The 24,798-nt window shown below is 36.7% G+C and overlaps 1 protein-coding gene across 1 annotated transcript in view; it reads right to left on the bottom strand.

Moving 5' to 3' along the window:
* Nucleotides 1-24,798, bottom strand: part of ARIH1 (ariadne RBR E3 ubiquitin protein ligase 1) — a 118,494-nt gene that overhangs the window by 53,631 nt on the left and 40,065 nt on the right. The window contains exon 2 of the mRNA XM_028099920.2: nt 17,574-17,641. Coding sequence (XP_027955721.1) covers nt 17,574-17,641 — 68 coding nt within the window. The remainder of the gene's footprint in view (nt 1-17,573; nt 17,642-24,798) is intronic.

Below are 24,798 nucleotides of genomic sequence, written 5' to 3'. Positions count from 1 at the left end.
CTGAGCTGCCAGACACCCCGTTATTACATAACTTTTTAAAGTTTTTATTTTGAAGTTTAAAGTTAACATAGAGTGTAAATATTACTTTCAGGTATACAATATAGTGATTGAACACTTCCATATAATACCCAGTGCTCATCACAACACAGGTACTCCTTAATCCCCATCACCTATTTAACCCAACCCCGCACCCACCTCCCCCCTGGTAACCACCCGTTTGTTCTTTATAGTTAAGAGTCTATTTCTTGGTTTGCCTCTGTCGCTTTTTCCCTTTGCTCCTTTTGTTTCTTAAATTCCACATATGAATGAAATCATATGTATTTATCTCTGACTCATTTATACTCTCTAGCTCTATCCATGTTGTTGCAAATGGCAAGGTTTCATTCTTCTTTATCTTATTGCATAATTTTTGAAAAACTTTCTGCCATTTGTTCCTTCATACTTTATCCTTTCTGGTTCTGAGCCACGACAAAAGCAAATATATTAAGAAATGAACCTCAGTGAAACAGATGCAAGATAACTCCTTCTAGGCCTGAACTAGCACAATTGTAACAGAAACACAATAATCTATGTCATCTTCCCAAAAGACTCACACCCCATTACAAAAAAATTTAAATATACTAAAGTCGAAAGAACAGTAAATTGAACTCCCACATACCCTTCATCCAGCTTTGACCATTATCAACATTTTGCTAATCAAAAGGGTTTTCTGAGAAATAAATTTTATTCTCATACAAACTTTTAAGGTAGATCTGAAACTATGCCAAATATTTTAAGAAGAAACTAATGACTATTCCCTCACAGGCAGCTGTCCACGTTCCCTGGCTTGATTAGAATTATTTCAATTTACCTAATTCTTCTAACCTAAAGCTTCTGAATCTTCAAAAACATTACAATATCCAAAACTTTACAACTTATTTACACATGTGCATTTCTCCACACCACCCCCACCTGAGGAAAAGCTTCAAAGCTTTTACTATTTTCCCAAAAGATCTATGGCCCCCAAAATGACAAGAACCAATATTATTTTCTGAAATGACTATTTTACTTCAAAGAAAACGAAGACAGTGGCTTCTGTGCCCTCTGTCCAAATATGTGCATGCAAGGGAAATGTCTACACCCTCTCCTCTGCTCAATGGTCTTTTCCTCCTGCTACACAGAAGCAGCACAACTTAGTAAGTAAAATGAAACAAACTACTTGTTTCATGCAATAGTGGATCTGATTCCAACTAAAGAGAAATATGAAAAATACATACAAAATATTTTAAAATGGTATTTTATTATTTTGATAACGATGTCTCAATATATTTAATGAAGTCCTTAAGTCATAAATGTTGAAAGCTTATAAACCAAAAAAGTATATTTAAAATCTAGCTATGCTAAAACTAAGAATAAGGCATCAAAATACAGGACAGTATATATTTAATATCCATTTTTACACAGTTCCCTCACATATGAAGTAACTCCATGTGGGAACTGTGCTGGTCAGTGGCAGTGTTTATGGCTGTGAAGAAAAGAGATGGACAACTATTTCAATACGACATGCTAAGTGTACAAAAGGGAGGAGGAGAATGTCAGTTATGTATAGAAAACAGCAACTAACTTCAAGAAGTTAAAATGACTTACCAGTAAATGTGTTAAGAATTCAGACATTAAGGTGATCCTAGGGGGATCAGATGAGTTGCATATGATACAGGATTGTACATGACGTCTGTGAGTACAACCCCAGAATGAAATATTACTGATGCTCTCTGAATTTGTATAAAATACAGCTCTTGAGAAGATCGGGGCCTGAATAGTCAAGGGCATCCTGACAGAACGTAGAGAAGTAAGTAGAGACATACAGAACAGAGTGAAGGTATCGAAGGTTTTCAAAAGTCTGAGGGTACAGCTTTGATGTGGTAGGAACCAGAAAGGTAGTGGAGGTTGATAAAATGAGCTGACATGGTCCAAGTTTAGGACGGATGTGAGGAAACTGTCTTGGCAAAATGTTGATTTACTTCTGGTAACCAAAGACACTATTAAACCTAAAACAATCCAGAAAACAAACCAGATCTTTCCCTTTTAAGGTTGTTCCTTTTCCTCTGTGTACAAATGTGTTTTAAAGTTATTTTTATTGTGATATAACACAATTCTAGAAAAGTGCATACACATCAATGGGCAGCTTACAAATTGTTATAAAGCAAACACCTATGTATAATCAACCTAGGACAAGAACTAGAATACAGCTAGTGCTTCAGAAACACTCCAACATCCCTTCTCAGTAACAAACTCCTCTTCCCCTGAGGTATAATCACTATCCTATTTTTCTTTATAGTTTTACCACCTAAATATGCATCCTTAAACAATATGGCTTAGTTTTGCCTGTTTTTGAATTGCGTATAAACAAAATCATATAGGACATAAGGTATTTAGAGGCCTTCCTATCACTCGATATGATGGTTTTTAAGATTCATCTATGTAGTCAGTTGCAGCTCTAATTTATTTTTTGTTGAAGTTATTACAGAAATATACCACAATTATAACCATAATTATAGGGTTGTTCGTAGGTTGGAGTTATTATAAATAATGCTACGAGCATGCTTATGACTTTCAATTTAGATGTGCATATTTCTTTCTACTAGGTACATACCTGGAAGTGGAATTATTGGGTCAAAGATATGTGTGTAAATATGAACAGAAAAAAATAAAACATTTTTACAGTCTTTCTAAATTAACTTATCTGTAGATTCCTTTGGATTTCCTATGTACACAATTCATATCATCAGTGAATATTAATTGTTTATCATCTCCCTTACAGCTATGATACTTTATACTACTGGCTAGGATCATCCTCAGTATTATGTTGAACAGAAGTAAAAATAACAGATATCCATGTCTTGAATTCTATCTAAAAGGGAATTTTTTTCAACATTTCAGCATGAACTATGATATCTCCTACAGGTGTTTTTATAGATTTACTAGATTAATATACTTCCCTTTTGTGCCTATTTTCCTAATGTCTTCTTTTTAAAATCATGAATGATGACTGATATTTAGGAACAGCTCCTCTCTATTGAAATGTTTTTCTCATTAAAATTTGTTCAAGTGACCATACTGAATTGTTCCAGGCTAAACAAACCTAGGATTCCTGGGATAAATCAGAGTTGTCCAGGCTGGGTTATTATCCTTTTTATGTACTGCTGAACTATATAATTTGCAAATATTGTGGGTTTTATTTTTTGCACCTATATAAATGAAAGAAACTAACAAGTAATGTTTCAGTTGGGTTTTGGAATCAAAGCTGTGGGTTTGGGGTTTTGGAATCAAAGCTGTGACAGCCTTATGAAAATGGGGGATCACTCATTTTGTTTTCTAAAAGAATCCAAGGTTACAGAATATAACGTTGGAGTTACTATCTCACTAAGTGTTGGTAGAACTTTCCAGTATATCCATCTGGACTTAGACTTTTCTTTACAGAAACTCTGACTTTATAGTGATAGCTCATATAGGTTTTCTATTTATTTCTTGTCAATTTCAATAAATTGCAAACTTCTAAGAATTTATCCATTTCGTTTAAAATTTCAAATTTTGACACAGTTATCCATAATACCTCAGAAGTTTTTTTTTTAAATATCTGCAGGATTCAAAGTGACATTCTTTTTCATTCCTGATATTAGTGATTTTTCTTGATTAATCTCACCTGGGTTGTTAATCGGTCTTTAAAATCTTTTGGTTCCTTGAGCCACTCTACTGTATGTTTCTTTTCTGTTTTATTAAATTCTGTGCACTGTTATTTCTTCTTGTAATTTCTCTGAATTTACTTTATTGCTCGTTTTCTATTGTGAAATGTCTAGTTCATTACTTGAGACTTAAGATGAAAGCTTAGTTCGCTTTCTGCCCGTGGACGCCGCAGAGTAAGCATCGTTTAAGTCTCCCCTCCCACCGCCGTCATGTCTAAGTCAGAGTCTCCCAAAGAGCCTGAACAGCTGCGGAAGCTCTTCATCGGAGGTTTGAGATTTGAAACAACCGATGAGAGTCTGAGGAGCCATTTTGAGCAATGGGGAACGCTTACGGACTGTGTGGTAATGAGAGATCCAAACACCAAGCGCTCCAGAGGCTTTGGGTTTGTCACGTATGCCACTGTGGAGGAGGTGGATGCAGCCATGAACGCGAGGCCACACAAGGTGGATGGAAGAGTTGTGGAACCAAAGAGGGCTGTCTCAAGAGAAGATTCTCAAAGACCTGGTGCCCACTTAACTGTGAAAAAGATTTTTGTTGGTGGCATTAAAGAAGACACTGAAGAACATCACCTAAGAGATTATTTTGAACAGTATGGGAAAATTGAAGTGATCGAGATCATGACTGACCGAGGCAGTGGCAAAAAGAGAGGTTTTGCTTTTGTAACATTTGATGACCATGACTCTGTAGACAAGATTGTCATTCAAAAATACCATACTGTGAATGGCCACAACTGTGAAGTAAGGAAAGCCCTATCTAAGCAAGAGATGGCTAGTGCTTCATCCAGCCAAAGAGGTCGAAGTGGTTCTGGAAACTTTGGTGGTGGTCGTGGAGGTGGTTTTGGTGGGAATGACAACTTTGGTCGTGGAGGGAACTTCAGTGGTCGAGGTGGCTTTGGTGGCGGTCGAGGTGGTGGTGGATACGGTGGCCGTGGGGATGGCTATGACGGACTTGGTCATGATGGAAGCAACTTTGGAGGTGGCGGAAGCTATAATGATTTTGGCAATTACAACAATCAATCCTCAAATTTTGGACCCATGAAAGGAGGAAATTTTGGAGGCAGAAGCTCTGGCCCCTATGGTGGTGGAGGCCAATACTTTGCCAAACCACGAAACCAAGGTGGCTATGGTGGTTCCAGCAGCAGCAGTAGCTATGGCAGTGGCAGAAGGTTTTAATTACTGCCAGGAAACAAAGCTTAGCAGGAGAGGAGAGCCAGAGAAGTGACAGGGAAGCTACAGGTTACAACAGATTTGTGAACTCAGCCAAGCACCGTGGTGGCAGGGCCTAGCTGCTACAAAGAAGACATGTTTTAGACAATACTCATGTGTATGGGCAAAAAACTCGAGGACTGTATTTGTGACTAATTGTATAACAGGTTATTTTAGTTTCTGTTCTGTGGAAAGTGTAAAGCATTCCAACAAAGGGTTTTAATGTAGATTTTTTTTTTTTGCACCCATGCTGTTGATTGCTAAATGTAATAGTCTGATCATGACGCTGAATAAATGTGTCTCTTAAAAAAAAAAAAAAAGATGAAAGCTTAGTTCATTACTTTCCTTATAAGCACAACTTAGACTGCATTCCACGATTTCCCCCTTAATATTAAAATAGTTGCTTAAATAACATTATGAACATGTGACACTCTGACAACATTGGTAGAACTTAAAATGTTGACTTAAAAGAATACAAAGGTTAGTTACAACATAAAAGCATTTATACTAATTAAAAAATGGTACTGTTTATGAAAACATTTTCCATGAACACAGTGTTTTGTTTTGTTTTTTTTTAAGATTTTATTTGACAGAGAGAGACACAGCGAGAGAGGGAACACAAGCAAGGGTGGTAGGAGAAGGAGAAGCAGGCTTCCCACGGAGCAGGAAGCCCAATGCGGGGCTCGATCCCAGGACCCCGGGATCATGACCTGAGCCAAAGGCAGATGCTTAACGACTGAGCCACCCAGGCGCCCCTGAACCCAGTATTCTAAATTGGCATTTGTCTTTCAACCTACTGAGGTATCCTCTTACTATCACTTCCACTGTTGCTGTTAAGTCAGCTGTTCTCTAAAAAGAATATATAAGTATATACTTTCTATATATTTTTTTCTCTATGTACATAATATATACACAAATTTTTACTCTTTGAAAGTAATCGTCCTTGTATCTAGCTTTCATGATTGTCTATTTTTGCTGTTGTTTCTGTAGTTGTACTATGATGTTTTAAAATGTGGATTTCAGAAAAAAATATGTGGATTTCTTTTTACCATATTTCATGAAATCTAAAATGCTTTGGACCTGAAATTTCATGATCTTACCAGAAAGTGAAATGGGAAAATTTTCACATAGGTCAGTCTATCAATCTTGTTGGACTTACAAGTTGCCATCAATTGAAAGATGCATTCAAATTTTAAGCACAATAAAATATCTTAGAATCAATGAAACAGTATTTATTATGCATGGGAACTATTAGGCTTCTTAAACTCTGTGGCGTTTTTTTTCTCTCACCAAACTGGAAAATTATCAGCCATTATGTCTTCAAATACTACCTTTGGCTCATTCTCTCCTAAAACTCAGTTAAGATCTTCTCGTTATATCCTCCACATTTCTTAACTTCTCTTCTGCATTTTCCATCTTTTGGTGTATATACTTAATTTAGATAGTGGTTTGGTCTGATCTTCCAGTACACTAAGCCTCTCTTTAGCTTTGTCCAATATGCTGTTCAATTAATTCACTGAGTTAATTTTGCTTATTTTGTTTAGTTATAGAAATTGTCTTTTTCGAGTTGTTTTCCTAACCTTGCTGGAACCAGATCTTCCTGAAACTGCTGAAACTGCTTCCTAACAAGCAGTTTCAACACTTACACTTGACTTATTTCAATAGCTGCTTTCAGTGTTTAATTTGACACTGGTTCCATACCCATATGAGCTGCATATAAAGAAATGGAATTATGAATTGAAAAAATAAAACACAATAAACTAAAAATAAATTAATAATAAAAGAAAAAATCTTTTTCATATCTTTAAGATAGCTCATACTTTCTAGTTCCCTGTTGATGGTATACCCATTTGATCCAGTTCTGACAATTCTAGTATCTGGAGTCCCAAGTTGTTATGTTTTAATTAAAAAAATAATTTGGGGAAGTAGTTTGAGGCCTTAATGTTCTTTTCCTAGAAGAGATTTTTATTTGTTTGTGTCAAATGCCTGGATACATTAACAGTCTGGGACCATCTTAATCTACATTCAAGGTTTAAGGTTTTCTAGGGTACCCAGATGACATGAATACTATCTTTAATCTTTAGAAGAACTGGTTTATCTAATCCTTATTCTTGGTGGGCCTAAGACTCCAACCTTCCCCCCCACTAATTAAAGGGCCAATAAAAATCACAGCTACTTTAGCTACCTCTCCTAGATCAGAATATACTTCCAGTGCAAAGCAGACTGGAATGCTTGGCTCATCTCTCTAGATTTCCATATTCTCTAAGGCCTTAACCCTCTAATTCCTATTTTACTAATTTTTTGATATTCTTGATTCTTAAAAAAGATTTTATTTATTTGAGACAGAGCAAGAGAGAGCGCACGAGCGGGGAGGAGGGACAGAGGGAGAGGGAGGAACAGGCTCCCCAATGAGCAAGGAGCCCAATGTGGGGCTTGATCCCAGGACCCCAGGATCATGACCTGAACTGAAGGCATTTAACTGACTGAACCACCCAGAAGCTCCAGATATTCTTGATTTTTAAAAGATGTTTCAATATCATACAGATTTCGTTACTATATCTAGTGGATAGAATGGTCCAAATTACCAGGAGTTTCCCAGAGTCTCATATTTTCTCTGTCACAGTTAAAACTCCACCTTAACATCTCTTCCACCCACTCTGCTTTCAATTAACCATCACCATCCTAAGTCAAGCCAACATTTTCCTTTTACCTGGGTTATTAAAATAGTTTTCCAATGGGTCATCCTGCCGATGGAGAATCAGCTCATACTGTCACATTTTTTTACTGCAATAATGCCCTTATATCACATTTCTCCATAAAACAACCTTCAAACCTTTCTGCTTAATAGGAAAAAAAGCCAAGTTCACTTGCTTAGAATTCAAGGTCCTCCACAGTGTGCTTCCTACTAAACATGCCCCATCATTTTCCTTCTATCTTTCTTGTACTCCAGTTACTCTAAATCCCATTACCATACAACATATGCTCCTTAAACTACCCCCTTCCCCCGACTTGATTCCTGAACCTGAAATGCCCAGGTTCCCACTTTGCCTGCTCTCCCAAGCCCAATCAAATGCCATCTCATCAATAAATCCTTTCCTACCTGAGCCAGAAAGAACCTTTTAGGTATTCCTTTAAAGTTTTATCTATAAGTACCTTAAGGGCAAAATGGTGAACCTCTGCTCAATGTCTTTTACACAGCTGATATTCAAAAACATTCTTGAAATTTATGAAGTAGTAAGATAGGCAGACTAGGGACAACAGAATAATGTCAGATGAAGTAACTAATGGAGAAAACTGCTCCGAGTTCATACAGCTAGGTGGTGGAGCAGAGATTCCATGTTCTTAACCACTATAGTATAATAAGAAGGTACATTTGCCGCTTTCCATACATGCTCCCCGATAACATCTAAACTGTTTAAACAGTAAAAACCCACTATATTATATTAGAGTGATGAATGCCATCACAAAAGCCTAGTTTCTGACAAACCAAATTTACTCTCACATCTCAGAACTTAACTGTGAAACAATGTATTATTAGTAATGTGGCTAAGAAAAGTTCCATACCATCATGATAACATACAAGTACTGGTTCTAGTAACTATTCACTAAATGGTGTTAATGCTTCAGAATGAAAACCGGAAAGCTATTTGCAACATAGTCTGCACTGAAATCAATCTTCAAGATTCTTTGATTATACCTGTCCATGAAAAGCAGTGAGTCATCGACCACCTATTTATTTCCCCTTACCTCAAATATACCAGTTAACTCATTAACACCAATCTTATAGAGAAGATACTTATTTATTTTTTTTACTTGTCATCAACTCTAAAAAAGCTTGATTTGGGGGCGGGGGGGCAGTTGTCTCTAGTTCCTGACATATTGAAATCTGATTTACATGCTTGTCATAATTTACAGAAATTACATGCATATTATAAAAAATAAAACCTAGAAATGGTTGAACTAAAATATTTACTAATCACTGACTACATATTAGGAATTGTGTTATGTACTAGTAATGGAAGATGAGTAAGATAGTTCTTAAGCACAAACAAGTCTAACGAAAGCGTTTAAATATTATATCAAATACATATAAAAGGGCCAATGAAGAAGTGATTAACTGTCTTGAGAAATAAGAATAGCCATCTTAGAAATAAAGCTTAAGTTAAAGCTTTATTTAAAGAACAATTAAGGGGGCTCCTGGGTGGCTCAGTCAGTTAAGTGGCTGCCTTTAGCTCAGGTCATGATGCCAGGGTCCTGGGATAGAGCCCCGCATAGGGCTCCCTGCTCAGTGGGGAGTCTGCTTCTCCCTCTGCCTGCCACTCCCCCGCTTGTGCTCTCTCGCGCTCTGTCAATAAATAAATAAAATCTTAAAAAAAAAAAAACAATTAGGAAAAGGGACAATATGGAAGGCATGCCAGGCATGGGCCAATGACAGTACAGTTCCAAAAGTGCTCCCTAGGGCTTTGTAGCTAACAGCCTACATAGATATCCACAGAAGCCCCATGTCAGACAAAGGAAACAATTGCAAAGTTGAGTCAACACAAAAATGAATTTGGTGACATCTTAAAAGCTGTGTACTACTAAAGTATAATATGAGAACAGAAATAAAGATAAAAGAAAGGCAGACAGAAGCTGGATTTTCAGAGGTTCATTTATTTGAGAGAGAGAGAGAGAGAGAGAGAGAGAGAGCGAGCACAAGCAGGGAGAGGGGCAGAGGGAGAGGCAGAAGGAGAGAAGCAGACTCCCCACTGAGCAGGGAGCCTGATGTGGAGCTCGATCTCATGACCCTGAGATCATGACCTGAGCCGAAATCAAGAGTCAGAAGCTTAACCGAATGAGCCACCCAAGCGCGCCAGAAGCTGGATTTTAAATGTCTTGTCAGGGGAAGTGGGTGGGAAGAATGGGCAAAATAGGTACATACTTCCAGTTATAAAACGAGTTAAGTCACAGAGATGAAAAAGTACAGCACAGGGAATATAGTCAGCAATATTGTAATAACATTACATGGTGACACAGGGTAACTACATTTATCATGGTAACCACTGAGTAATATATAGAATTGCTGCATCATTATGTTGTATACCTGAAACTAACATAACATTGTACATTATATTTCAATAGAAATAATAAAAAAATCTAAGATTAAAAAAAAGTCTTGTGATAAAAAGAAAGGGAAAAAAAGGACAACTCACTTTCCCAGTCTCTCCTGCTGAAAGGATTCAGGCCTAGAAGGAGCAGGGTGACCTATAGTTATGAAAAGCACAGTACTTGAAGAGTTGATGAGGAATTCATTCTGTCAAAGGGGTAGGATACATCCATCTTTCAGAGGCCAAAACAGCAGAAATACTAGTTGTGCTGTCACTTGCCCAATATTCATGATATGAGCTGTGATGCCTGTGACCAATGGCAAGAGCAATAGCACATTTACTAAAATAGTCTGACACTATGATTTGGGCACTTTTCCTGGATGCATAGTCTTCACTTACTGGCTGATTTTCCCATCTTTAATGTCATTTTCACCTATCCTCTTCAAGTATATTTACAACTAAAAACCCTGACTGATATACCAGGAAAGGAGAGGGCTCAAGATAATGACAGATGAAATAATGGAAGCAACATCCCACAAAAACTGTAAGATCAAAGCCCAGATGGAAAGGTTAGCCTTTAAAGTTTAGAAGTAGAAGGGCAGATAGAGTTGTTGCTGCACTTCTGATTCTTTGATTTGTTGTTCTGCTTCATGTGGAGGAGCATGGGAAGAAATCTAGTGAATAGAGAAAATTCTATTTAATTTATACAACAGAAAAGAAATTAGTCTACATAGTAAAAAGTCAGAAGGCTGGGCAGGAAAGAAAATGGCAAAGGCCTGGAAAGCTGCTATGAGAGAGAAAAGATGACATCAAAAAATTTCAATGGTCACTTCTCCATTAACCCCTCACCACCTTCACCAAAATGTATTTTTAAAAGAACAAATTACTTGGTTTTGGGGTCAAGACAAATTTGTTTAAACCATGGACTGGAAGTCTGGAGAAAAATAAGAATTATTGGCAAGAGGGCACCTGGGTGGCTCAGATGGTTAAGCATCTGCCTTCGGCTCAGGTCATGATCCCAGGGTCCTGGGATCGAGTCCCGCATCGGGCTCCCTGCTCCTTGGGAGCCTGCTTCTCCCTCTGCTTCTCCCTCTCTCTCCCTCTGTCTCTCATGAATAAATAAATAAAATCTTGGAAAAAAAAAAAGAATTATTGGCAAGAAATCTTATAGCTCTATGGCCCTCACTAGACCGTAAGGTCCTCCTCCATGGCAGGGACTAGGGCTCCCTAATGAATAAACAAACGAACAAAAAATTAATATGCCTGGTATATGGAAATGAGGAAAGACAGCAGAAAGAGATGACAGAATTTGAAGTACTTCACAATTTTGCCTAGGGTAAGACTTCTCTTTAAGGATGTCAAAATGAATAGAAATGATGCTTGAATATATTGTGTTACCACCTGGGAAGTACGATTTTTTAAAAAAAAAATGCTATCTAGGGGGCACCTGGGTGGCTCAGTCATTAAGCGTCTGCCTTCGGCTCGGGTCATGATCCCAGGGTCCTGGGATCGAGTCCCGCATTGGGCTCCCTGCTCCGTGGGAAGCCTCTTCTCCCTCTCCCACTCCCCCTGCTTGTGTTCCCTCTCTCACTGTGTCTCTCTCTGTCAAATAAATAAATAAAATCTTAAAAAAAAAAAGGCTACGTAGGGGCGCCTGGGTGGCTCGGTTGAGTAAATGTCTGCTTTCAGCTCGGGTCGTGGTCCCAGGGTCCTGGAATTGAGCCCCGTGTCGGGCTCCTTGCTCAGCAGGGAGCCTGCTTCTCCCTCTGCCACTGCCCCCTGCTTGTGCCCCCCGCCCAGAAAGCAAGCAAGCAAGCAATGTAACAAAATTATTGGCTATACTGTCTAACTTTTCTTATGATTCCTGGGATCCTAAATTGTTACAAGATTGTCATACGAGTACACCTTCATTTTTATACTAAAGGAAAGGAAGATGCACAGTGTCACTCACATTCTGAGTTTCTTCTCATTTTCCAAAAGGGTATTAAGGGATGGGGAAGGAGAAAGAATGGAAAGGGGCCTAGGCATTGGTGTTTTTTAAAGTTCTCAGGTGATTCTAATGCGCAACCACTTTAATAGTTTATCAGTTCATTCTTTAGGGTTTCCCAGGTAGATGATTATATGGTCTACAAAAATTTCTCTTCCTTTTTTTAAATTTTTATTTATTTGACAGAGAGACAGACAGTGAGAGAGGAAACACAACCAGGGGGAGTGGGAGAGGGAGAAGAGGGCTTCCTGCCAAGCAGGGAGCCCGATGCGGGACTCAATCCCGGGACTCCAGGATCATGACCTGAGCCGAAGGCAGTCGCTTAACCAACTGAGCCACCCAGGCGCCCCTCTCTTCTTTTTTTAAATAAATGTTTTCATTACAAATGAGTTCTTATTTTCTGAATTACATAGTTAATGTGTTATTATAACACTTCTCCTGGGATTACTGAAGGAAGTTCACAGAATACATAAAAGTATAAAGAAAAATCTAAATATAATCCAAATACTCCCATCGCCAATTTTTATACCACTTATTTAATTTTCTATGTATTATTTTAAATAACAGTTATCAGAACTTCCGGTACTTTTAAATGCTGGTGACAGCCAGTACCCTGTTTGATTTTATTGGACATCCTTCCAATGTTTCAAAATTAAGGGTAATTCTGCTTTGGATTATAGCTGATGCCTTTCATGACACTGAGAAATTACCTTCTTAGTTTGTTAAAAATTGTTTTTTTCTAAATCATGGGTATCACTAACCCGTTAAAAAGTAGTAAATACTATAGATGAATTATTTTTTCCCTAATGGTGACATATTCTTGCTTTCCTAGGAGAAATCTACTAGACCATTAATTCTTCCAATTTAAATATTATTTATGAATTCAACGGCTATGTTCATAATAAAGGTGATTTATATCTTATGCAGTCTTTCTCAAATTTTGTAACAAGAGTTATTCTGATTTGGCTAATAGGAATTAATGATGTCTTCTCTTTTTCTATGTTCTGAAATAATTCTCAATAGAAACTTGCAGTTCCTTGATGGTTTATTACATAGAACTTGACCATAAAATCATCTAGTGGTTTTTGGAGGAGAAGGATCTTTTAGTAAATATTTACTACATTTTTCCATGGTTATTTTTCTACTTCTTGGGGGACAATGAAGTAATTTCCATTTCTAAGCTTTCAAATATATTGGTAAAAGTGGTACTCAGTATTTATTTATAATTCTGAAATATTTTTCCTATCTATAATTATGCATTATTCCCAATGTTGTTTATTTGTGCCTTTCTCCCCTACCCCCATCATATTTGCCAATGGTTTACTTCCTCACCCTTTCCGACATAGCTTTTACTTTTTTAAGAACAATCTTGGCTGACAGCAAAACTCAGCAGAAAGTACACAGCATTCCCATTTACCCCTTGCCCACCCCCCACACGCAACCTGACCCACTATCAACAAGTCATACCAGAGTGGCACATGTGATAGAATCAATGAATCTACATTGACACATCATTATCATCCAAAGTCCACAGATTACATTAGGATTCACATTTGTGTTGTACATTTTATGGGTTTGGACAAAGGTACAGTGATATATATGCAACATAACAGTTTCATGCAGAATAGTTTCACTGCCCTAAAAATCCTTTTTGCTCTATACATTCACCCTTCCCTCCACCTAACCCCTGGCAACCACTGACCTTACTGTCTCTGTAGTTTTGCCTTTTCCAAAATATCATATAGTTGGAATCATACAGTATGTAGCCTTTACAGATTGGCTTCTTTCACTTAGTAACATGCATTTAAAGTTTCTCCATATCTTTTCATGACTTCATAGCTCATTTCTTTTTAGCACGAAATAATATTCAAGTGTCTGGACGTACCACAGTTTATTCATCCATCCACCAACTGGAGGACATCTTGATAGTTTCCAAGTTTAAGCAATTATAAATAAAAATGCTATGAATATTCATGGACAGGTTTTTGTGTGGACACAAGCTTTCAGCTCATTTGGGTAAACACCAGAAAGTATGACTGCTGGATCCTATCGAAAGAGTATATTTAGTTTTCTAAGACATTGCCAAACTGAAAGCAAAGCAGCTATGCCATTCTGCATCCCCACCAGCAATGAGAGTTCTTGTTGCTCTGCATCCTCATCAGTATTTCGTAGTGTCAGTGTTTTTGGATTTTAGCCATTCTAATAGGTATGCAGTGGTATCTTGTTTTAATTAGCAATGCCCTGATAATATATGACGTTGAGTATCTCTTCATATGCTTATTTAACACCTGCCTATCTTCTTTAATGCATTGTCTATTCAGATTTTTGCCCACTGGGTTTTTTTTTAATTAGTGAGTTTCAGGAGTTCTTTGTATATTTTGAAAAGTCTTTATCAGGTATCTTTCACAAATATTTTCTCCAGGTATATGGCTTGCTTCTCATTCTCTTGATATTCGCCTTTTAAAAAATCATTTTCAAAGATGTTTTTGTTTTATGTATTTTTGTTATCTATTTCAATTATGTTGCTTTTATCTTAAGTACTTATTCTACTGTCTTTGGGTTTGTGTTTTTCTAATTTCCCGTTTCAAAGGCTTTGTTTTCTACCTCTTTTTCTTTTTCTTATAAAGATACTAAGCCTGCAAATTCCCCTGTATCTCTTCAGCCATATCCTACATTTGTACTGTCACTGTTTAATAATAATCATTTTTGGATAATGAGTTACTTGAAAATGTGAAAATAGAATGCATATTGATTTTTACTGGAATTTATTATAGCCTAAATTTGACCAATTTGAAAATAACATACTCTGAAAGGTACCATACCAAATACCAATACATAATTTAAATTCTCTCTGTTTACTGATAAACAGTCTAGAAGAAAACACATTAGTGTAGAAAGAATTATGTGCCAAGGGAGATAAGGAAAGGAGCATCCACAAAACAAGAATTAAGTTACTAAAATAAATAAAATGGATACCGTTGAACTAAACAATTCAAGATGGCTCAATAGCACAATGCGTGCAAAAAGAAACGCAAGTTAGTGAATTAAAGATAAACATGAGGAACTTCACAGACCAGAGTAGAAAGACAAAGATAACAAGTACAGAAAAAACATCTTGAAAAAAAATTAAAATTAATTTCCAAAAGGGATCCAGAAATTTCAACATGTGACTAACAGGGATTCCAGAAAGCACTGAGAGAATCAAGAGAAGAAGAAATAATAGCTAAGAATTTCCCCAAACCAAAAATATTAGTTCTCAGACTTAAAGAGCCCAACTGAATATGCTTTCAAAAACTACCCAAAATTTCAGAATATTAAGGATTTCTCTTAGAGTCCTTAAAAATTTTAATACATATGAAATGACTTAAATGACTAAAGATATATTCTGGGGAGAAAAAAGTAAATTTGGAGAAAACGGTGGGATGCAAGAGACTAGCCAAAAGGAAAAAAAAAGTTAAATATATGTTAGTAAAAGTGCTCATAAAGGTGCCCACTAGAAAAACTGAAATAAAACATGTAACTCTGAGATTGGGGGGGACAAAGGGGGAGAAAGACTTGGTATCAAGGCAACAAAAAACCAAATAGAAAACATAATAAATACAAAGCACAACTTACAATGGCAGTAATTAAATCTAAACGTATTAGTAATCATAAAGTGTGGCAGTGTTAATATCAAACATAGAGTATAATGTGAAACTCATTAAATGAGACAAAAAGATATTGCATATTGGTTTTAAAAACACTATTTAAAGATTTAAAGGTTCCCAATAACAAATCTTCAGAATATACAAAAAACTGAAATTACAAAAAGAAACTGAAAAGTTCACACACACAGACATTTCCAAGGAGCTACTTTTTAATTCATACTTACCACATCTAAGTACAGTATTTAATTGAAAAATGCTTTCAGCAGTATCAACAGTGTTATAAGAGAAAATTTTCTTTGAAGAAATACATTAATAAGAAACAAACTGTTAAGTCAGAAGAATATCAGATATAAATAATGAAAACTCCTTTTCCTAATAGAAGTGTCACAAAATAAGCCAGAAAATAAATGTTACCAAAATTAAGAAATACCACTGACTTCAAAAAAGGTGGTCAGATCCACAGGGGGCGGCAGGGGCAATCACAGTCAGGAGCATTTTATTCTTCATGAACCCTGGGAAAACTATATATGTTTAAGAACATAAGCTTTGGAGTCCAACAAACATGAGTTTGAGTGCTAACTCCTTGTGTTACAAAACTGAGATAAATATATTAAGTCTTACTTTCCATATCAATTAAGTGGGGATAATAGTTTCTAACACCATAAAGCTATAAGGAGGATAAAATGAAATAATGCCTGGCACAAAGGGCTCAATAACTGATAACTACTACTTGTTACTATTAAATTGTAGTTGGGGTGCAATGCGTGAGAAATTGAGCAACAGGGACGCCTGGGTGGCTCAGTTGGTTAAGTGTCTGCTTTCGGCTCAGGTCATGATCCCAGGGTCCTGGGAGCCTGCTTCTCCCTCTGCCTGCTCCTCCCCCTGCTTGTGATCTCTCTCTCTCTGACAGATAAATAAATAAAATATTATAAAAAAAACCACACACACAAAAAAACACAAAAAACTGAGCAGTCCTCTTAGTATTATTTAATATCTGTTTTGCAAAGTTCTTTCAATTTTAAAATCAAATGGGAAGTATTTTCCATTTATTTCTCATAATATTGGGGTTCTCAATTCCCAACTAGTGTTAATTCTTTATTAAAGGATTGCTAATTTTAGACTGAAGAATATGGTTGACAGAATAAATATAGGCTGTCACCCTACCACCTTAACAAGTACTCCTGATTTTCAGTCTAAGAAAAAAGATTAAGAATGGCAGTAATATTGTCCTTCACTAGTCCTGTAATTTCTTCCCTTTTAGAACTAGAAACATTTTGAGAGAAAATATAAAAAAATACTCAATGGAATATCATCCTGCCTGAAATTAGAGAACCAGTCCGAACAGCTATTTTGATGGTCAGGATACCCTGAGCAACTTATTTTTACTGAATAAATGTCATTAATATGCTTAACATAGATTTAAAGTTTTATGGGCAAGAAAATTTTAAGTAATTAATGGAAGGTATTATTCATATGTTTGAGGACTGTATCAAGTGCTTTTTAAAATGCATTTTATCCTCTTCCTTTAAGCAGGCTCCACACCCAACTTGGGGCTTGAACTCAGGACCCTGAGATCAAGAGCTGCATTTTCCACCAACTGAGCCAGCCAGGTGCCCCCTCGACCACTTTTTCAAAACACATTTTTAGTTCTCAGTACTCAAGACGATGTAATTTTGAAGATACTGAAGGAGAGCCCCCACCTTAGCTCCAAAATAAAAGGAACATTAAGTCTGAGTTCCCTTAACATTAAGTTTATTGCAAAATTTACAGATGAGGAATACAAGAAATTAAAGCACATACTACTTGCTCACTGGTTATTTTCATATACTGGTCTATAAATCAATTCCTTATTTGCTTCTTGTAAATTCAGTTCAACAAGCTTTCTGTGCTACTTTTAAGTACAAAGCTGACAATAGTTCCTTACCTTTCCATTAGCTTCTCTTTATCCCAATTGAAGTGGCTAAGGAGTATTCTTGTGATAGTTGCTGGATTCTAAAGAAGGGGGGAAAAAAAGTTATTTTAAGGTAACAGTACTTCATTGACATTTAGTGAATTTTTAGGTTGAATTTAATTTCATCCCACCCAAATTTCCTTTCCTAAGATATTTCTTTATTCTACAAAGAAAATACAAAAATAATTGTGAGATCAAGACTATTTAAAAATAGTCTGCCACACAAATTTGTCAGTTTTCTATAGGATTCTAAAGCAGAATTCAAAATTAGCCAAAAAATATGAATAAGGAAAATGTGGTTCATAAATACAATGGAATATTAATCAGCCATCAGAAAGGATGAATACCCACCATTTGTATCGACATGGATGGAACTGGAGGGGATTATGCTAAGTGAAATAAGTCAAGCAGAGAAAGACAATTATCATATGGTTTCACTCATATGTGGAACATAAAGAATAGCACAGAGGACCACAGGGGAAGGGAGGGAAAACTGAATGGGAAGAAATCAGAGAGGGAGACAAACCATGAGAGACTCTGGACTCCAGGAACCAAACTGAGGATTACAGTAGGGAGGGGGGTGGGGGGATGGGGCAACTGGGTGATGGGTATCAAAGGGGGCACGTGTGGTGAGGAGCACTGGGTGTTATATGCAACTAATGAATCGCTGAACACTACATCAAAAACTAATGATGTACTATATGCTGGCTAATTGAACATAATAAAAAAAATTTAAAAAAAAGCCAAAAAGAAATTTAATGAAAACTTGCTGTATTAAATCAAGCACTAATTAAAATTAAATCTTACAATTAAGATTTAGCAGATTGTCACTCTGTTAATCAACAAAATTTCTAATTATAAAATTTCTAATACCTTATTGTATTGAATAGTTACAATTCAATAATAATATTGAATGGTTTAGGTCCTTCAGAGATATTTAATGAAAAAGACAAAATATTTGTACTAGGTAATAATTTAGAGAGTATAATCTGAGGATGCTGTTTCATTTCTAGAAGGATAGGCTAACAGCATGAAATAAACCCAAGTCTGACTGTCCTATTGTTTAATGCTGTCATTTATTTTTATTAATATTTATTCCCATTTCTCATGAAACTAGTCAGGTTACTATCTGGGTACAGAATTTTTACTTAAAATGCTAGTTACAATGTCAGAGGTGGAACTCAAACCTGAATCAAATAACATTTCAAAAAGGATCTCTGCATAAAACTACTTTTGTGTCACCAGAGTTAGACCACAGTATTAGTTAACAACTGATTTAATTAAAAAGTAATCTTGTATAAAAATGTCATGAAACAATGCAATTTGTCACAGGAAAATTCACATACATTCAATACCCCCCGCAAAATCCAAAGATGCAGACATGGTAACTCTCATTCACCCACTTTAGACACGTTTTGCTAATCCATTTAGGTACTCCTTGCTTCTTGGGCCCAGACTCCCTTAAGAATCCTCCTTTAACATAGCATTCAGCAGACACCACCACTTTACAAGAGTCAATATGTGAAAAAACAGAACAAAACAAAAAACCCCTATTAACTGATCCTATTTTATGTTTATTTGTACAGAATATACAGACACTGTTCTGTCCAGCTCTTTCTCAGAAATATGATTCAACAATTTATTAACACTCCAAACCCCCTAACCCAACCCAACTCTGTTTGGAAACAGGTTTTCACAACAGGATTTGTGCCTGAAATTGAAATAGTTATTCCTTTAGGTTTAGTCATATGTAAAATAAAGGCAATAATCCTATCGACTGGGAGAATTAAGTCCAATAGCATCCATGAGAATTGTGTGACTATAACTCTGTGGCACCCAAATACACTGTGTTCTCTGCCACTAGACAGAGTGCTTGAGGGAAGATGTTTCAGGAGTTGTTGAGTCTTAACTTGCCAAGAGAAAAAAGGGAGAAGAGGACAAATGGCCTCTGATGCCCTTTGATGTTGCTGTCGGGTCTTTTCTGTGCTTGAGTTCCAGTATCAAAACCTGGTCCCATCCAGAGGTTCCCAAACCTGTTCCTGGCTCATCAAAAATTATTATGGAAAGTTCAGTTAAAACACAGATTACTAGGGTCCACCCCCATATAGGTTTGGGGTAGGGCATCCCCAAATGTGATCATGACCCAAGGGATTCAGAAAATTCGACCAGCAGTCCCCTAGGATGAAGAAAACGTGACAATTTTTCTATTTCTTATCTCATCCTTCCTGTGTAGGTGTATGTGCCTGATGTACATATTACATCGAAGGCAGATGCTCCAAAGTTTTTCCTAATGGGATAGACTGAAAAAATTCATCTAAACCACAGTGGCATGATAATGCCAAAATACTTATATATTCTGCCAGGGTCTAGGCTATGGGGCAGGAGATATTTCACAATACTAAATAATTATATTTTGGTCACTATTTCAACGTAGCTGGCTCAAGTCATTTATGCACACTGCATATAAGGAAAGGCACTGGGAGAATAACACATAATGTGAATCTACTGTACGCCAAGCCCTGTATAAGGCACTTTATATACCCCATTTAATTCTCAAAGCTCTCTGTAAGAGAGCACTTACCTGCCATGTTAAATACGAGAAAACCATGACTAGATTCTTTGGAGGTTATAAAAATCACCCAATATTATCCAGTTAATTAAGTGAAAAAGTTGTGAATTTTAGCCTAAAACAATCCAAAACTAATATTCTTTCACTTATTCCATGTAGTAGAACCTAAAGGAATATTAAAGATCTCATTTAACTACTAGTCGTATGTATAAATACCCTTTACATACTCCACCAAACGGTGTTACCAGGACAGGATGAGGAGGGGATGGCAGAAAGCTAAGAGACGCAAGGGAGCTCTCTGGGAATGTTCTATTTTTTGAGTGTGATGGTTGGTTATATGAGGGAAAACATTTCTCAAAAACAAACTATACACTTAAAAATGGGTATATTTAGTCATATAGTAATACACCAATAATGTTAATTTAAAAACAAAACAATGTGACTTCTGGTCCTGGCCAAGACGGAGTAATAAGCTCACTGCAGGGGCTCTCTCTCCCACTGATTACAACTAAAAACTCGACAAAATGCTCTTAAAATTAAACAGCAGGCAGACTGGGGAGGGAAGTGAAGAACAACAAATAAGATGGCGGTGAGTATTCTGCTTTTTATCGTTTAGTTCCTGGCTTCGACCCATGAGTGGGCCAAATAGGAAAACTGTTGTAGCAGGCATGAGCAGCTAATACTAAGGAGAAAGCATCTTTTTTGCTAGAGGATTATGGCAAAAGGCTCCTAACAATGTAGGGGAAATACTTATCTTTTTTCTTTTTCTCCTGTTTTTCTAGGTCCTGCGTGAGGCCAGCTGCAGCCATGAAACTACACCGCTGCAGAATGACAAGAGAAAATTCATTCCCTTGAACAGAAGAATCAGGAAGAGGGCCCCTGTTGTGAAAAAAAGTTGGGGGATCCCTATTCTTTTCTTTTTTCTCTTGCCACTTCACCTCAAGGCATGACAGGTAAGAAACTAAAACCTAGAAAACTCCATGCTTCTGGCTAGAGGAATGAAGGAAAGGGCTTCTGGGACTCAGAGTATAGGGGAAATAGCTGAGAAGAGAAAGATGGAGGAGTAGACCCCTAATTCTGCATATGAACCTGGGCTCACCCTGCAAGCTATGCACATGTGGAACGCAGCTAAAGTATAGATGAGGCTTTTAGAATAGAACTATAAGTCACCGCCCAAGTCCTAGATCAATCTAAGTGGGAATGGAAGGGCAACTCAACCCAGCAAAGGCTTTGAAAACTGAACAGATGATGGAACCACCACCTATATAAAGTGAGAAAGAATATGCAGTTATAACCTAACTGGATTGACTTGTTTACTGAAACAAAAAATCCTCACCTCTCTAAAGGATTTAACAGGATGCAGAATCTCACAACATAATATTCAAAATGTCCAGGATAGAATCCAAAATTTAACACACATTGCAAGAACAAAAATCTGACCAACTCTCAAGGGAGAAGATAATTAATAGATGCCAACCCCAAGATGACCCAGATATTAGAAATACCAAAGACGTTTAAAGTAACTATTGAAAACATGATCCATTAGGTGAGAATGGACACCTTAAAATGGATGAAACAAATTCTTAGGAAAGAAGTTATAAAAAACCAAATGGAAACTTTAGAACTAAAAAACACAAAGGTTACTAGATAGGCTCAATAGCAGAAAGGAGATGACAGAGAAGTCACTGAACTTGAAGATGTATCAATAAAAAATTATCTGAACTTAACAAAAGAAAAAAACTATCCTTTTTGTTTTGTTTTTAAAAGAACAGCCTCTCGGGGAGCCTGGGTGGCTCAGTCGTTAAGCGTCTGCCTTCGGCTCAGGTCATGATCCCAGGGTCCTGCGAGCGAACCCCCGCATCAGGCTCCCTGCTCAGCAGGAAGCCAGCTTCTCCCTCTCCTACTCCCCCTGCTTGTGTTCCCTCTCTCGCTGTGTCTGTCAAATAAATAAATAAATAAAATCTTAAAAAAAAAAAAGAACAGTCCTCTCAGGGCCCTGTGGGAGAATACCAAAAGCTGTCAGCCTAGAATTCTATGTTCAGTGAAAGTATAGTTCAGAAATAAAGACAAAGATATTCTCAGACAAAAACAAAAAACAAACAAAAAAAACTGTGAGAACTCACTGCCAGCAGATCTGCTCTAAATGAAATGCTAAGTTCTTTAGGTGCAAGGGAAATGATCCCAGGGAGGAACATGGAATTTTGGGGGGAAAGAGCAAGAGAAATGGTAAATGGGTAAATATTAGGGACTATTTTTCTCCTCTTACGTTCTTGAAAACATAAAATTACTGAAACCAAGAAATTCTAACATGTAATGGAGGGGGAAAGGGTTAAACACATATGTTTACACATATGACAACTATAATATAAAGGGACTGGGAGAAAAGTAATCTATACAGATGAAGCTTCTATGTGTTACCTGGAGCGGTAGAATATTAATTCTAAGTAGAATGTGAAGAGTTAAAACATTTATATTATAATCCCCAGAGCAACCAACGACTAACTAGAAATCAAAAAGATTTTAAAGAACCACTTACAATAGCACCCAAATTTGAAATATTTAGGTATAAATTTAACAATATATATAAAGAATCCATATGCTGAAAACTGCAAAATACTGATGAAGGAAATAAAAATAAATAAATAAATAAATAAATAAATAAATAAATAAATAAAAGACCTAGATACACTACCTTCATGGGTTTGGGAGACTCAATATAATTAAAATATCGTTTCTTCCCAAACTGATCTATAGATTCAATTCAACACCAATCAAAATCCCAGTAGGATTTTTTGGGTAGGTATCAACAAATTGATTCTAAAGCTTATATGTAATAGCAAGGAAACTAGAATAACGAAAATAATTTTGAAAAGAACTGATCAAGACAGTATGGTACTGGTACAAAAATAAACACACAGATCAATGGAACAGAATAGAGAACTCAGAAACGGGCCCACAAGCAGTAAAGAATATCCAACGGGGAAAAAAAGTTTCTTCAACAAATTGTGTTGGGAAAACTGGACAGTAATATGCAGAAGAATGAAACTGAACCACTTTCTTACACCATACACAAAAATAAAATCAAAATGGGTGAAAGACCTAAATGTGAAATCCTAGAAAACACAGGTAGCAACCTCTTTGACATAAGTCATAGCAACTTCTTACTAGATATGCCTCCTGAGGGAAGGGGGAAAAAAGCAAAAATGAACGATGGGGACTTCATCAAGATAAAAAGCAGGTGGTTGAGCAGCTGCCTTCAGCTCAGGTAATGGTCCCAGAGTCCTGGGATTTTGTCAGGCTCCCTGCTCAGTGGGGAGCCTGCTTCTACCCCTCCCTCTCCCTTGGCCGCTCCCCCTGCTTGTGCTCTGTATCAAATAAATAAAATCTTAAAAAAAAAAAAGCTTCTGCACAGCAAAGTAAACAATCACAAAAACTAAAAGGCAACCTACAGAGTGGAAAAAGGTATTTGCAAATGACATATCTAAAATCTATTAAAAAAAGAACTTATCAAACACCCAAAAACCAAATAATCCAGTTAAAAAAGTGGGCAGAAGACGTGAATATATATTTTTCCAAAGAAGACATAACAACAGACTTAACACACAGATGAAAAGATGCTCCATATCACTCATCAGGTAAATGCAAATCAAAGCTACAATGAGATATCACCTCACAATTGTCAGAATGGTTAAAAATTAACAACACAGGAAACAACAGGTGTTGGTAAGGATGCAGAAAAAGGGGAATCCTCTTGCAGTGTTGGTGAGAATGCAAACTGGTGTAGCCACTCTGGAAAACAGTATGAAGGTTCCTCAGAAAGTTAAAAGGAGAACTACCCTACGATCCAGCAATTGTACTACTAGGTATTTACCTAAAGGATACAAAAATAATGATTCGAAGGGATACATGCACCCTGATATTTATAGCAGTATTATTAACAATAGTCAAATTATGGAAAGAGCCCAAATGTCCACTGACTGATGAATGGATAAAGAAGATGTGATACACACACACACACACACACACACACACACACACAGGAATACTACTCAGCCACAAAAAGAAATGAAATCTTACCATTTGCAACTATCTAGATGGAGATAAAGAGTATCATGCTAAGCCAAATAAGTCAGTCAGAGAAAGACATACCGTATGATTTCACTCATATGTCAAATTTAAGAAACAAAACAGATGGACATGGTAGGGGGAAAAGAGAGGCAAAGCAGAAAACAGATCCTTAACTACAGAGAACAAACTGAGGGTTGCTGGAGGGGAGGTGGGTGGGGGGATGGGTTATATGGGTGATGAGGCATTAAGGAGTGCACTTGTGATGAGCACTGGGTGTTGTATGGAAGTGATGAATCACCAGATTCTACACCCGAAACTAATGTTACACTGTATGTTAACTGGAATTTAAATAAAAACTTGAAAGACAAATAAATACATTAAAATGTTACTATTAAGAAAAGAACAGAACACAACCTGATCTCAAAATATACTATAAAGCTACAGTACTGGCAAAAGGATAGATATACCAATCAAAGGAACAGAAGCCACAAATAGATACATACAAATATGGCAAAATGACTTTTTACAAAGATGCTACAATTCCAAGGGAGGAAAACAGTT

This window comes from Eumetopias jubatus, unplaced genomic scaffold (assembly GCF_037043125.1).
Source record: "Eumetopias jubatus isolate StellerSeaLion01/CBP00866 unplaced genomic scaffold, mEumJub1_p1.0 scaffold_7, whole genome shotgun sequence".
Lineage (NCBI taxonomy): Eukaryota > Metazoa > Chordata > Mammalia > Carnivora > Otariidae > Eumetopias > Eumetopias jubatus.
This window is presented reverse-complemented; position numbering and strand designations above follow the sequence as displayed.